The following is a 16,032-nucleotide window of genomic DNA, read 5'->3' as shown; positions in this document are numbered from 1 at the left end:
TAGTATTTACTGTAGTAGTAAGTAGTAGTTTATTTTAGTATTTACTGTAGTAGTAAGTAGTAGTTTATTTTTAGTATTTACTGTAGTAGTAAGTAGTAGTTTATTTTAGTATTTATGTACAGGTATATATTAAGGTGTTTTAAACCCCTCCCACACTCTTGCAATGTCGCTAACAATGTTTCAAAACTCTAAACGCTCTAAAAGAGCGCAGCATGTCATGATCTCAGCTCTCTGCCTCCGGCTGCTCTCTGCAACCTGCCAGCACTCTTGGCCACGCCCACTTCTCTGCTGCAGAGATCTGACCAGCAGCTGTGGGCTGCACACAGGTGCAGCAGGTGCTAAATCATTTAAAATAATTTATTTTAAATATAAATCCCATCCCGATCGTGCGGCTCATCCATCAATCAGCCAACTGTGTGTCGTGTCCAATCTTACTTTGAAAAACCGTGAAAGAGCGAGTCCGCGACAAACGAACCGCAACGTAGCGAGGGACGACTGTTTTTTGTTTAACGTACAAACACATTTTGAACAATCTATAAATTTGAGTTTTGTTAGACGTGTTGGCGGTTCTGCCGTTAACTGCTGACTGAACTGCTCACTGAGCGACAGTCTCACACTGTGTGATCCTAAATTAAGGGACAGAGACGTTACGTTGGTTAAAACACCCAAACGGCACAGGATGGGTTTATTCTTCCAAATGTAATGAGTAATCTCCATCAGGGTTGCTCAGCTGGACAGGAAGTTCAGCAGGAAGGAGAAAGTGTTGGTGGCAGGAAGGAGCACATTTCCTCCTCAGGACGTGTTGAAAGATGGAGGAGGAAAATAAATACAAAACTTAGATGTTTTTATGTTTACTTGTCCATCATGTCATTGAAAAGCTGCAGTTTTATTTTATTTTTGAAGGAAGGCAAAAGTTCATTTTTTTTAGCCATCATTTGAATATTCAGTTTTCCTTCAGCCTCTTGACTTTGATGCTTTAAAGAAACTTTTCTTAGAAATGCACTCGGATGAGACTTAGTTCAGGTCTTTGAATTGTCCATCACAATGTAGCATAAAGCTAATTTTAATTAAACACATTAACTGCAAAAATAAAAACCTGTCTAAAAGTGTCAGCTACTTAAAACATAAAACTAACACCTCCTAAACATCATTTTATTTATTTATTTTTAATTATAAAGTGGCTTATGACAAAAGACATACTTTGAGTGTTTAAGTGTTTTAAACATGTAGCAGGTTTTCATGATAAGAAATTATCATATTTTTCTCCTCACACACCAATGACCTCAGTCATGGTGACACACGGAGCCATTTGAAATTAATTTCAGCGCGCTGCAGCTGCTCAGATACTGTGGGTTAATAAAAACAGCTAAAAATGGAGAAAATGTATTTTAACAAGTTCCACAAAATGAAGTGTTTTGAGACTTTATGAAAATCCTTGTGTTTATTAATATCTGTCCAAATGAGCCCGTTCTGTAAGTCACATTATGACGTTGGCCTCCGCCTTTCTGCAGCGGTTCTCCTCGAACTGTTGAATCGGAGCTGAAGACCTCAGCTGAAGAAGTGCGCTCGTGTTTGTTTTTCTTCGTGTAGGACCACCACGACATGCTGCTGGAGATCGAGCGGGATAAGGCCATCACAGACAAGGTCATCCTCATCCAGAAGGTGGTTCGAGGTTTTAAAGACAGGTATGCTCTTAAAAATCAGATCTCTGCGACTTCATGGCGGCTTGAACTTGATTGACTGGTATTCTGTGAAAACTGATATATTTTATTTAACAGTGCTGGATTTTATTGTTGTATTTGATTTTTAAATATTTGAAGTCTAATGTTGCACTTCCTCTCCTCAGATCCAACTTTCTGAGGATCAGGAAGTCTGCGGTGTTGATCCAGAAGACTTGGAGAGGGTTTTACTGTCGGAAGAACTACGGAGCTGTGAGCAGCATCAGTTTCACACCACAGTCACATTAAGTTGGAGGAAAAGTGTAAAAAAATAAAAGTGAGCATCCAGCCCAAGAGTTCGTAAACGTTTCTCCTTCTGTTTTTGTCCTCCAAGATGCGAGCGGGCTTCTCCCGCCTGCAGGCTCTGGTTCGCTCCAGGAAGTTGTGCGCGTCGTATCACGTGGCCCGCCAGAGAATCACGGGCTTCCAGGGCCGCTGCCGGGGCTTCCTGGTGCGTCGGGCCTTCAGGCACCGGCTGTGGGCGGTGCTCACCGTCCAGGCCTACACCAGAGGCATGATCGCCCGCCGTCTCTACAAGAGGCTGAAGGGGGAGGTAATGACCGACACGCCCGTCTGAGGCTCTCATGATGAGGCTGGACTTTGTTTACTTATTTATAAAGCAGCAATATTAACAACGTCATGTGAGTTTTAACAATAATTTACAGCAGCTGCTGTTTAATAAATACTCCTACTTCAAGTAGAGTTCTAGTTACAGTAAAATGAACTTTAAAGTCATATTTTGAAAGAAGACTCGCTCTTGTAATGTTCGTCTGTGCACATGCAACTCAGATTTGTTGTTTGTAATAGTTTTAGATGATTTATAAAATCCTCTAACCAGGTCTGCACATTAACCATTTGTTGACCAGATGTTTTATGTTTAAGGCAATAATTTAACTGTTTGAAATTTTTAGGGTTTGATGAGCAGTCTCTGGTAAAACAATAAATAAGTAAATTTATTATCTCGATATGTTTACCGTGTCTTAGTTTAAATAAAACTACATCATTAAACTATAAAACTGTATTTATTTATAGTTTTTTTTAACGGTGGGTTCGTTTTTCGCTCTCAGTACCGCCGGAGGTTGGAGGCTGAGAAGATGCGTCTGGCTGAAGAGGCCAAACTGAGGAACCAGATGTCTGCAAAAAGAGCCAAGGCCGAGGCTGAACGCAAACACCAGGCAAACCATTTAATACTATTTAAAAAACGTATTAAGACCTTTTTCATGGAGGCTCGCTCCGGTAAAAATTCAGAAAGCTCCAACATAAGGCGGTAAAACTGTTATTTACCAACTAACAGCTGAATCGAGTGAATATTTCTCTTTTCTTTCATCGTTTGTTGTTGTTCTGTCTTTAGCTGTAGGCCTTCTCTGTGTCTTTTTAAAATGTCTAGTTTGGATTGTTTATTTTATACGTGTAGTTTTTGTTTTGGCCGTTTTAGAACCAAATTCTACTAATTTAATAAGTAGTTTATAAAACCTTTTCCATTAATCATCAAGCTTTGTTTCATGATCTGTCTCACAAAATAAAATTTAAATAAGTAAATGGATCAAGGCCCCTCAGGTCAGTGGACGGGAACATTTGAACTCAGCTTTTGGTTTCTGCTTTTAATCATCTGTAAATATCTTTTTATAAATAGTGTTAGGAAACTACAAGAAACACGTTCTCCTTCAATAAACCTGACATAACGTCAGAAATGTGTTAAGTATGTGTCAGATTTAGGTACAGTTGAGTTTACAGCGCAGCTGGAAAGTGAAATTATAAATCTGCAGTAGTTTCTTTTGACACTTAATTGTCGTGTAATCCAGTTTTACAGACGTAGACGATGATTTTTACGCAGATGCATGAGATTTCTTGGAGGAATCCAAATCCTTTTGTCATGTTCTGTAGTGTGGTTGGACCCAGGATGCAGACAGGAATCGGGAACTCGAGACTAAGATAGATAATATTTATTAATATAAACAAAAAAAGTCTGACGTGGCAGCAGAACTTACATAAATCATGAGAAGTCACGGAGGGAGACAGGAGCATGAGGCCGTACAGGACGATCCACGGAGAGGAGCAACAATGAAACACAGAATATAAAGACACTAACAAGGAGATTAACACCTGGTGAAGGACGACAGGTGGCAGAGGAGGAGCTGAAGGAGAAACACAGAGGAGGAGCTGAAGGAGAAACACAGAGGAGGAGCTGAAGGAGAAACACAGAGGAGGGCAGGACCAGTGACACAAGAGACACAAAACACACAGATCCTCACTTTTCTTCCAGTTTTTATCCTTTTACAAAATGCTGAAGATAGATGTAATCTTACTGCAGTGAAACTTTGAAGACTACGGTAGAAGACGTGCGCGTCTCTCGTTTCTCAGGCAGCAAGTTACTCACATTTTTATTATTTACTGTTCACGTTTGTATATTTTTTGTTTGTCCAGGAGCGACTGGCCAAGCTGGCCAAAGATGACGCTGAGCGAGAGAAGACGGAGAAGGAAGAAGCTCGGAGGAAGAAGGAGATGGTCGAGCAGATGGAGAAGGCCCGGTCCGAGCCCGTCAACGACTCCGACATGGTGGACAAGATGTTCGGCTTCCTGGGGACGACCAGTTCTTTACCGGGTCAAGAAGGACAAGCGCCCGCTGGCTTTGAGGTGACACGACGAGATTAAATCTGCCTCTTTGTCTTGGTTTAAAGGGATGAAAGACTCTGAACTCGTTCTCTAGAACCGTGTACGATGTACAGTACTGTGCAAAAGTTTTGAACAACCGGTCATTTAGGGTTCCCAAACATTTCCCTGCCGTTCCCCCCCCCGCCCCCCCCCAAAAACAGCATTAGCTTCTGGCCGTGGCCCCCTCGCAAACCCACAAACAATGCTACAGAATACGTAAAGAAACATCAACTTTTAGAATGTTTTAACGTTTATTCACTATATTCAGTTAATTATTATTACAGCTGCTGAGCATGCAAATATTAACTAACACGTTTTAAACATTGTTTTATGTTCCCACAGAAAAAAACAACAACTTTTCAACAAACTGTTGCCCAGAAGAACAAAATAAATCTAACTTCTCTCTCAAGCGTGTTTATCTGGAAATGACATACAGATTGCCCTAGTGGGCAATTTTTATTATTATTACTACGTTTTTTTTATTTATTTGTCTTCTCTCCAGCTTTCTGAGGCAATCCTAGAACCTCCTGGCGGCCCCCTAGGGGGCTGTGGCCCCCACTTTGAAAAACACTGAACTAGACCATTAAGAGTTAAATGTTAGGTAAAGTAACTGATCATAAAAACTCAACAGTATTTAAACAAGCGGTACTCTGATGTCGCCCGTCGCTGACGGATTTGAAAAGTGAATGTTTGTAGCTTTTAATATGAGTGTTTATCTGGACGGGAATTGAAGAGGGAAGGTAAATAAACCTAAATGTTTTTAGTGCAAGATATTCAAGTGGGGAGAAGAACAGTGGGAGGTTTTTGTTTTTTCCTTCTCTGAGGCGGCGCAGAGTGACGTATCCACCACCAGGTGCAGTGGTGGAGCCGGGGGGTAACGGTGCACCGTTGATTTATCTTCAACCACGCAAGACATTTGAGGAAACTATACTTTTAAGATGTAAAATATCTAGAAAGCATAGTTTCCTCAAACGATTGGGGGCTGGTTTACATATATATAAATGCTGGTGGCCATCTTAGATTTTTATGTGGCAATCTGATTTTTGAAAGGAACTTTCTTAAATGTAGTTGTAGCCTCACACACCAAAAGAGAAGTTGGCACCTCACTTATTTATCACGTTATCCAGCTCACGAGGCGGACGGACGGGGGGTAACTCCAAGACCCCTCCTCGCTCCGACAACAAAAAGACCAGGTTTGGTCCAGTGGAGGTGAAATCCTAAGAATTGCTCAGTGACTGTTTTTATGGGGTCACGTCCTGTGACAGAGTCGTCCCTTAAAGGAGTTTTTGGTTTTTAGTTGACGACAGAGACCAACGTCCCGTCTCCTCCGCAGGATCTGGAGCACACTCATCACGAGCTGATGGAGGAGGATCTGGACGAGGCTCTTCCTCTTCCTGAAGACGATGAAGAGGAGGATTTGTCAGAGTACAAGTTCGCCAAGTTTGCGGCGACCTACTTCCAGGGCACCACCACACACACCTACGTTCGAAGACCTCTGAAGCAGCCGCTGCTGTTCCACGAGGACGAGGGAGACCAGCTGGTAGGCGGCCTTTTTGTCTTCGAGTGATTTCAGGCGAAGTTTCCGATGGACTTCTTACGTTTGGTGGACTTGAAACAGAACAAGTTCAGATTTCCACAAGTTATTCTGAGTCAGCTGAAATACGTTGTTGTAGAACTTTATTAAAAGCGTAAATGTTGGATTCTGTGCCGCCTCAGGCCGCTCTGGCCGTGTGGATCACCATTCTGAGGTTTATGGGAGATCTGCCGGAGCCCAAATACCACACGGCCATCAGCGACGGCAGCGAGAAGGTCCCCGTCATGACCAAAATCTACGAGACGCTGGGGAAAAAGACGTACAAGAGAGAGCTGCAGGCGCTGCAGGAGGAGGGGGAGGTGAACATTTATTAAACTTTTCTTTGTGCTGCTTTTACTTTTTCTGCTGATGGTGATTTAACTTCAATTCATAAATCACGAGCCAAGATCAGATTTTATTATTTTTGTATTGTAAGGAAACAGAAGTTAGTAATTGACATCTTTTATTTTAAAAGACAGTTAATTAAACAGACAATAAATAAATATACAGTACTGTATTTTATTAAATAAACAAAAGAACTCATTTATTTGTATTTTGTGATAATCTAATAACCCTTATGACAAGTTTTTATTATTCTGAAAAGCAGACATTTGAAGTTTTCTCTTGTTTTTATACATTTTACTAATAATTGGAGAAATTGAATTTCCCGCAAAAATGCAGTGTGAATGCTTAGTTGAAATGAGCTAAAAAAAAGCTTAAACGTAGCTGAAATAAACGAACAAGCCTAAGTTAGCAGAAGAAAGCAGAACACATTTGCTGAATTTGGTTTAAATAAGAGGAAATGAGGACAAAAATTAATAAATTAGCTGTAAAAGCTGAGATTAGCAAAAGAAACAACTGAAAAGTAGCTAAAAACTCAGAAAGAAGCTTAAATTTCCAGAAGGAAGTGGAGAGCGTAATTGTGCCCAATTAGGCTTAAAGAAGCAGAAATGAGCACAAAAAAGTGGAAGATATCTGAAAAAAGCAGACATTTGTAAAATAAAAAAACAGCTGAAGAGTAGCTAAAACAGTAGAAAAAAGCCTAAATTACCAGAAGATAGTGGAGAGGGCACATTTTTGCTGAATAAGCCTGAAAAAAGTTTGAGTGCAAAAATGTGGAATTAGCTGAAAAAGCTAAAATTAGCATAAAAACAGCTAAATAGTAGATGAAATAGCAGAAAGAAGTCAGAAGAAGCACAAAAATGTTGTAGTTAGCAGAAATAAGCTGAAAAGGAGCAAAGAAACAGCTGAAATTAGCTGAAAATAGCTGATTTTTAAAAATTGCACAAGGAAGCTGAAAGAAGCTGAACCAGAACAAAATGTTGCAAACACATCTAAAGATCTGAAGGATGGAAAAAGAGTTTCATTCATTTTCTGTGAGGGAAAAAATGGCAGAAAAGGCTAAAAGTTTCAAAAAGCCAAAGTTGCACCAATACCACAAATCATAGCAGGATTGTCCTGAAAGAGCTGAACGTTTTGTTTCATGATTTGTTGAAATAACTTTTAAAACTGCGCGATGAGATAGATGCTGAAAAACGTTCCAATTACAAGCACGTTTCACATCATAGATAAACCACATTTTCTGTCTCTGTTTAAATATTATCCAATAATAATTTCTGCATCTTTCATCTGCTCTGCTACACGTTTTTTTTAATTACCGTTGAAAAACATAAACTTAGTAAATCAGTCAGTGATTTAAAAAAAAGCTCTTCTAAATTAAACTGGTGCTTTTTAAAGTTGCTGTAATAAACCATCAGTTCTGTGAGTGTGATGCGCTTGTCATGAACGGAATCGTATGCATTTTAGTTTTTAGTGTTTATTATTGGACAAAAGCAGGTTGTCACGTTTTGTTTGTAAAATATATTCATCTTGCTTCCTGTTTGCAGACCCTCGTTAGATATTCTTCCTCCCGTCGCGTCTTGTCGTTAACGTGAATATTCTTCCCTCCCTCCGCTCCTCAGACGCCTCGCTCCGACAGCCACAAGAAAAACAGCGTCCGACATAAACTGGTCTCGCTCACCCTGAAGAAGAAGTCCAAGATCACAGAGGAGGTGTGAAGTGAAGAGGGACAGGTCCTCCTCGTTGTTTCAGACCTGAAATAATAATTATTAAAAAAAACCCGCTCTGATGCATTTTACACTTCAGGTCACCAAGCGCCTTAACGATGGGGAGTACAGTCTCCATGGCAACAGCATGCTGGAGGACCGACCAACTTCCAACTTGGAGAAACTTCACTTCATCATCGGCAACGGGATCCTGAGGCCAGCACTGAGGTAAACTTCTTCTTCTTCTTCGTCTTTCCCTGTTCAGGGGTCGCCACAGCGAGTCATCCTCCCCCAGCTCTCTCTGTCCTCTGCATCCTCAAAGTACTCAGGTAAACAAACAAACAAAAATTGAATTAAACAATTAAGTGTAGTTTTGGGAGTTGGACTCTTGGGTCTACATGTGTTTTGTGGATGACCGTGCTCGGGTTTGACCGGTACTGTCCGGTCCCTGTAGAACCAGATCAGGAGCTGCATTTGGTACAAAGTTGAGCTTGTTCTCGGTGCGGGTTGGACTCCGCCAGGGCTGTCCCTTGTCTCCAGTCCTGTTTGTGGCGTTCATGGACGTCGTGGAGTGGGAGGGTGTCTAGTTTGGGAACCTCAGGGTTTTACCTCTGCGTTATTCAGATGATGTGGTTCTGGTGGCGTCTTCAGGCCAAGACCTTCAACGTGACCGTGGCGGTTTGTGGTCGAGTGTGAAGCAGCTGGGATGAGTCAGCCCCTCTAAGTTTGAGGCCATGGTTCTCAACCAGGAATGGGTGGAACGCTCTCTCCAGGTCCTGGAAGAGTCTTTGCCCCAGATGGATCTGGACGTCGGGGAGATAATTTGACGAATGACATCTCGTTCGTAGGAACGAGGACGTTGCTTTGGTTCGTTCTGGTGAAGAAAGAGTTGAGTCGAAAGCCAAAGTTCTCGGATTTACTGGTCTGTTCACGTTCCAACCCACACCTGCGGTCATAAGGTTTGAATCATGACCAAAAGAACAAGATCTCAAATACAAGCTGCTGAAACGAGCTTCCTTTGTGGGGTGGTCGGGTCGGGGGTGAGGAGCTCCGTCATCTCCGCTGCTCCTCTGCTCCAAAAGGAGTCAGTTAAGATGGTTCATCTGATTAGGATCCTCTTGGTTTCTTCCCTATGGAGGTTTTCTGGTCACGTCCCACTGGGAAGAGGATCCAGAGCAGAGGCCAGAACTGGTTGGAGGGATTATAGATCCTCTCTGGCCTGGGAACACCCTGACGGGAGGAGCAGGGAGGTCTGGGCTTCTCTCCTGGACCTGCTGCCTCTGCGACACGTCTAAAGTTAAGCGGTAGAAGATGGAGATGGATACATGTTGTTACTTCTCTCAGAGGTTGAACATAATACATTTAACGCTAAAGTTCTCGTATAACTTGTTTAGTTTATTCATTTCTTAAACGTTTGATCTTCATTCTTGTGCACCTTGGTGAAGTTATGCCAGAAATAATGACATTATAATTATTTTCTTACTCCTTAATGTGAAAACAAATAAATAAATAAATAAATTGTCCTAACTATAAGCTTGCTTCATGTGTGTGTGTGTGTGTGTTAGGGATGAGATCTACTGTCAGATCTGTAAGCAGCTGAGTCAGAACCCGTCCAAGAGTTCTCACGCTCGCGGCTGGATCCTCATCTCGTTGTGCGTCGGCTGCTTTGCTCCGTCCGACAAATTTCTCAAGGTCAGGATGAGATTTCAGACAAAACGCACGACAGCAGTCGTAACATTTAAAGACAAACCACAGCTGGATTAATTTATCTGTATTTGCAGTTAAATATTTGGACGTTATTTTTGTACCTCAGTTTGTCATTTGTTTGTAGAAAGCACTTGTTTTGTTTCCTGTAGTACCTGAGGAACTTCATCAGGAGCGGACCTCCAGGCTACGCTCCGTACTGCGAGGAGCGTCTGAGACGAACGTTCGTTAACGGGACCAGAACTCAACCTCCGTCCTGGTTGGAGCTGCAGGTACCGACACGCTTCGATTCAGTGAAGAACGAATAAACATTTAATGATTCAGGATTTTCTTTGTGCACTTTTCTATGTTTCGAAATTAGAACTTAATTTTGATATGTTGTTGTTTGCTTTTTTTTTTAGCAACACTATAATACGGTAGTCCTTGTTTAACAGAAAAAAGCTGTAAAACTTGTATTTTATATATTTGTAGATGGAAAATATTGAATTATAAATGATTCAAGGATGATTTGAATGATGTTAATGTAGCATGACTCGAAAGTTTTCAGCTGGAGATCACGTTTAGTGAAACTGTAAAACCAACAGGCCACCAAGTCGAAGAAGCCCATCATGCTGCCGGTGACCTTCATGGACGGCACGACTAAAACGCTGCTGACGGACTCGGCCACCACGGCTAAAGAGCTTTGCAGCGCCCTGTCCGACAAGGTCAACCTGAAGGACCGCTTCGGGTTTTCACTCTACATTGCTCTGTTTGATAAGGTACAACACAAGTTTGCTGCTTCTGTTCATTTCTGTAGTCTAACCCTGACCCGTACCCCAAACCCAACAACAAAAACAACATTCCATTAAATTAACTGGGCCTTGGTCCCCACAAGGACTGCCTGACCTGACATTGGTGATTGTACCAGAAAAAGTCCTGAAATAATAACAACCGTGCATGGGACCATCGTTTATGCAAGAAAATTCTAAATCAAAAAGTTTTTCTTTTCAATTAAAATTTTTTGCTTTTTCTTTAATTTTTTTTCCCATTCTTTAATTCATTTGTGCAAAGTAAATTACAATTTTGTCAATAAGAAAACCTTATATCTAACAAAGTTAAGTCAGGGATTCTTCTTGTGGAAACGTTCTGTCTTTTATCCAAAAGACTTCTTCAGTCTGAGGAGCTGCAACAGACCCAGTCTTATAAGTAGCACCTTCTCATAGGGATCAACCAGTTTGTCACTGTTTATAAGACTGAGTTTGTTGCAGCTCCTCAGACTGAAGAAGACTTTTGGATAAAAGACGGAACATTTCAAGATGAATCCGTCCAGAGGACCTGACTCGACCTTGTTAGATTTTTCCACCTGGTTTGATGAGCATGAATCACGACACTTATAGGATCCAACTTTTATCAAATTAAAAAAGATCATTTATGAAGGATTCTTTTTAACCGAACTCCTAAAAACGCCTCATGGTTTGTAGGATGACACGAGAATGCAGATTTGCAGAAGTAAAAAAACAACAACAACTTTATAATAAACAAAAACAAAATGCTGTCATGCAACAACAAACTGAAGGATCCGATCACAAAGGAGCACAGGGAACATAAGGAGGACCAGACTGAGGCGTGGAAACCAGTAATGCACTGCTGATGTGAAGATGGGGACAGACAGAATAAATAGACCAGGAATGATGAAGAAATGGAAACAGCTGGGCAAAATGACAACGGGGAACTGGTGAAAGTGGAGAAGGAGCAGAGAAACAGAAACAATGGCTGACGGCACAGAGGAACAGCGTGGGACTGAACAAATGAAAACACAAGTAACAAAACTAAACACAAGAATCACAAAACGTGAATAAACCTAACGAAAACACAAACTAACAAAAAAAAAACAAACACTGAAACACAGGAAGTGGTGAGGACAATAGAAAATGTCTTCAGTTTGCAAACCAAAGGCTGTTGTTGTTTTAAATGTGTTGAACTTTGTTGTGTTAACTTGTTGCAAAGACGTGATTTCCTGAAATAAATGACGCCCCTGCAGGTGTCCTCTCTGGGCAGCGGGAACGACCACGTGATGGACGCCGTGTCGCAGTGTGAGCAGTACGCCAAGGAGCAGGGGGCTCAGGAGAGGAACGCCCCCTGGAGGCTGTTCTTCAGGAAGGAGATCTTCACACCCTGGCACAGCCCCTCTGAAGACCAGGTGGCCACCAACCTCATCTACCAACAGATCGTCAGAGGCGTCAAGTTTGGAGAATACCGCTGCGACAGGGTGAAGAACATCTCCAGACTTTACAATAAGTTAACACTTTTTAAAACTTGCAGTCGTTATAATTTCTGCTGAACGTTAGGCTGGATTTAAACTCCATGAGAACAAGCCCTCAGAGCTCCTACAACAAAACTGGGTCTCACAACTGCACCAGCAGAGGTGGAAAGAGTACTGAAAGTTAGTACTCAAGTACAAGTACTGTTACACTGTTTGAATTGTACTCAGTTACAAGTAAAAGTACTGGTGTTATAAAAATACTTAAGAAAAAGTACAAAGTGCTCTTCTCAAAAACTACTCGGAGTATTAATTACTTTTTAACCACTTGATGTTTCGTTGTGTTGAAGACATTCAGTTTGATTTAGTGTAAACAACTTCTTCGTTCAAAGCACGTTTCTCAGACGCTCCGTCTTATTTTAGTACCAGACAAACCGATGGCAGTGACAAGATCTAAGATCTTTGCATACTTAGCCAAACTAATAACCCACACATACAAACAATAAAACAGCAACATCATTCAGCTGTAAAACCTCGTATACCGCAATATGTTTTTTGAGCTCAGATGCTGAATGTAAGCTGCTGTCACCGTAGAGATCAAACAAAGTTTGCATCTGGACACCGTCTCCTTTTCGCCCTCTGTACATGAACAATTCCTCCAGGTACGGCCACGGGCACTCGTCCTCAGCCTTTACCTAGACGGTGTTGTCCTCTGTCTCCATTTTGGCTTTTTCTCCAAATATTCAGTTCATAAATGACTCTCTACTCTACGGAGTTGTCTTTTCCTTGCGTCATAGGTAACGGGCGCGTTCGAGATCTGTGAGCCTTATCGGCTACAAAGATGCAGATGATGGTTTGAATATTAATTCAAATTGCGGCCGTACTCAGTAGAGACTTCTGATTTTAAAAGTAGCGAAGAAGATTACAAGGATTCATTCGCACCTCATGTGGTACTTGTGGTGGAACGAGACTATGTACGCAGGGTCCCAGTTACATCCAAAAATAAAATGTAAATGAAAAACAGCAATAAGATCTAAGATATGAACTAAGAAAAACATCAATTAAAAATATTCTAAGCACTAGTAGTACAAAAACATTACGCCGAACAGCTGCACGAACATGAGTCTGTGTGAGCAGATGAGCACGAATGAACACAGCAACATGAAACAGATCAGCAGCAACATGAAACAGATCAGCAGCAACATGATGTGGTTTTTCACAGTGATTATTCTGGTTAGAGATTCATGAGTCTAACAGCCTCAGGGTAGAAGCTGTTCCTCAGTCTAGTGGTTCTACACTTAATGCTGCTCAACCTCCTGCCTGAGGGGAGCAGGGCAAAAAGTGTGTGTGCTGGGTGAGTGGGGTCCTTCATGATGCAGGTGGCTCTCTTTCTGCATCTGGAGGTGTAGATGTCTGTGATGGTGGGGAGGCTGACTCCAGCAGACTTCTGTGCAGCCTTCACCACTCTCTGCAGAGTTTTTCTTTCTGCATTACATGATCTAAATTGTACTTAAGTATGAGTAAAATTACACACTTGAAAGAAATACTCATAAAAGTACAAGTACCCCCCGAAAAAATCTACTTAATTACAGTAATGTGAGTATTTGTAATTCGTTACTTCCACCCCTGTATATCAGTGAGATCCGGTTTCTTTAATTCTGGAGAAGTATAAATCAGGCTTGTTCAGTATTCTTTGCTTGAAAACAAAAGTAAAAGACTGATGATAAAAATATTAAGTTCATGTCATTTTACATCCACTCACCCAGCACACACACTTTTTGCCCCACTCCCCTCAGGAAGGAGTTTAAGGAGCATTAAGTGTAGAACCACTAGACTGAGGAACAGCTTCTACCCTGAGGCTGCTAGACTCATGAATCTCTAACTAGAATAATCACTGTGAAAAATCACATCATGTTGCTGCTGATCTGTTTCATGTTGCTGCTGATCTGTTTCATGTTGCTGCTGATCTGTTTCATGCTGCTGCGTTCATTCGTGCTCATCTGCTCACACAGACTCATGTTCGTGCTGCTGTTCGGTGAATCGTTTTTATACTACTAGCGCTTAGCGTGTTTTTTGTCAACGTTTTTCTTAGTCTTAGATCTTTGATCTTATTACTGTTTTTCATTTACATTTTAATACTTTTGTTGGATGTAACTGGGACCCTGTGTACACCATTTCGTTCCACCACATGTACCACATGGGGTGTGTATGACAAAGAACCTTGAATCTTTTGTGCCTTTCAAATCCAAACTTGGTCAACGTAGGTATATCTGCTTCCTTGTACCTCCAGGACGACCTGGCAGAGCTGGCCTCGCAGCAGTATTACATCGATTACGGGTCGGAGATCCTCCTGGAGCGTCTGCTGAGCCTCATCCCGTCCTACATCCCTGACAGAGAGATCAGTAGCTCCAAATCTGTGGAGAAGTGGGCTCATTTCATCATGGCTGCTCACAAAAAGGTGCTCGGGGTCTTTTCTGAACTAAAGCTGAAAAATATATAATATGATTTAATAACAAAGTCCACAAAATGATCATTCCTACTGAAGTTTGTAAGAAACTGCTAAATCACAGGGTGCTAATATGGTTAGCATAGCAGCTAAAATGAGCCTTGGTAAGCTAAAGTAAATGTTTTACAGCCTGATTAAAGGTAAAATGGCACCAAGACTCTTGCTCGTTTATTTTCTCCTGTAAACAAACATTTCTGTGCTCAGGGTATCTACGCTCAGAAGAGGTTCGACACTCAGAAGGTGAAGGAAGAAGTTGTGGACTTCGCCCGCCACAAGTGGCCTTTGTTGTTCTCTCGTTTCTATGAAGCCTTCAAGTTCTCAGGTGAGAATATTTTATGTTAACTGGAACAGAGTTCATTTCCTGTTTCAATAAGTACAAACATGTTTTGACCAAAAAAATCATTCTTTCTTTTTGTGAAATAAAAGCAGAATAATTGTCTTTAAATGGTCTGTCTCCAAATTGTTATTAATAAAAACTAGATCTTTAGTATTGTAACAATGATTATACTTTATTTTGTTGATGTTTCTGCTTCGTAGGTCCTAGTCTGCCTAAAAATGACCTGATCGTGGCCGTAAACTGGACCGGGATCTACTTTGTGGACGAGCAGGAGCAGGTCCTCTTAGAACTCTCTTTCCCAGAAATCACTGCTGTTTCCAGCAGCAGGTCAGAAATGTGATTCAGGAACTGCATTCACTTTAATCACTTTTATCTGTTTAATTGTTCCAAGTGTTTTTTTTTTCAGAATCAGAATCAACCTTTATTGTCATTGCACAGAAGCACAATGAAATTACGTTTCAGTACAACTGTCCAAAGAAAACATGGGTAGATGGGGGTGCCTGAGGCTGCAGCCTCGTGTGAAGCGCTGCCCTTTTCGTTTAGATAAGGAAAAAGAAAAACATGAGGAAAGGGGAGGTATAAAAAAAAATCACATCTCACACTGTGTCCTTAACGGGACACAGTGTGAGGTTGCAAAAAAAAACCATCAGCACAAGAAAAAGCAACATGAGCAGAGCAGGGAAGGAGCAGGAGGGAAAAGCATCCGTCTTCACCAAGAGCAAGAAGGGAAAAAAAATCTTCAAGCTCAAAATCTACTTAACCTGAAATAATCAATTAGCTTAAGCTGTTCTCCTAAACAAGAGGTTTTCCTCTGAACCCATCAGATCAGAAATATCTTTATTTGACTGTAATTCATAACATCTGAGTTTTTGTTTTGTTTCAGGGGAGGGAAGCTGCAGGGGCAGAGCTTCACCTTGGCCACCATCAAAGGAGACGAGTACACCTTCACCTCCAACAACGCAGAAGACATCCGCGACCTGGTGGTGATCTTCCTGGAGGGTCTGAGGCAGAGGTCAAAGTTTGTTGTGGCGCTGCAGGACCACTCTGGTAGGTCCTGACTGCACAGTTCCACTGACGACAAAGGACTTGACAACAAAAAGACTTGACAGCAGGACTCGATGTCAACAGGAATCGATGTCAACAGGAATCGATGTCAACAAGACTCGATGTCAGCAAGACTCGATGTCAACAGGACTCGATGTCAACAGGACTCGATGTCAACAAGACTCGATGTCAGCAGGACTCGATGTCAACAGGA

At 41.6% G+C, this 16,032-nt stretch overlaps 1 protein-coding gene across 1 annotated transcript in view; it reads left to right on the top strand.

Annotated features, from left to right (window-relative positions):
• The window catches only part of myo7aa (myosin VIIAa), a 55,640-nt gene that overhangs the window by 31,647 nt on the left and 7,961 nt on the right, over positions 1-16,032 (top strand). The window contains exons 16-32 of the mRNA XM_037677896.1: positions 1,591-1,685; positions 1,847-1,931; positions 2,053-2,271; positions 2,786-2,893; positions 4,143-4,352; positions 5,704-5,910; positions 6,087-6,263; positions 7,905-7,994; positions 8,089-8,216; positions 9,554-9,680; positions 9,845-9,964; positions 10,277-10,450; positions 11,713-11,940; positions 14,222-14,389; positions 14,642-14,759; positions 14,975-15,101; positions 15,658-15,821. Coding sequence (XP_037533824.1) covers positions 1,591-1,685; positions 1,847-1,931; positions 2,053-2,271; positions 2,786-2,893; positions 4,143-4,352; positions 5,704-5,910; positions 6,087-6,263; positions 7,905-7,994; positions 8,089-8,216; positions 9,554-9,680; positions 9,845-9,964; positions 10,277-10,450; positions 11,713-11,940; positions 14,222-14,389; positions 14,642-14,759; positions 14,975-15,101; positions 15,658-15,821 — 2,545 coding nt within the window. The remainder of the gene's footprint in view (positions 1-1,590; positions 1,686-1,846; positions 1,932-2,052; positions 2,272-2,785; positions 2,894-4,142; positions 4,353-5,703; positions 5,911-6,086; positions 6,264-7,904; positions 7,995-8,088; positions 8,217-9,553; positions 9,681-9,844; positions 9,965-10,276; positions 10,451-11,712; positions 11,941-14,221; positions 14,390-14,641; positions 14,760-14,974; positions 15,102-15,657; positions 15,822-16,032) is intronic.

The sequence above is a fragment of the Nematolebias whitei genome, chromosome 6 (genome assembly GCF_014905685.2).
Source record: "Nematolebias whitei isolate Nwh7 chromosome 6, NemWhi1, whole genome shotgun sequence".
Classification (NCBI taxonomy): Eukaryota; Metazoa; Chordata; class Actinopteri; order Cyprinodontiformes; family Rivulidae; genus Nematolebias; species Nematolebias whitei.
This window is presented reverse-complemented; position numbering and strand designations above follow the sequence as displayed.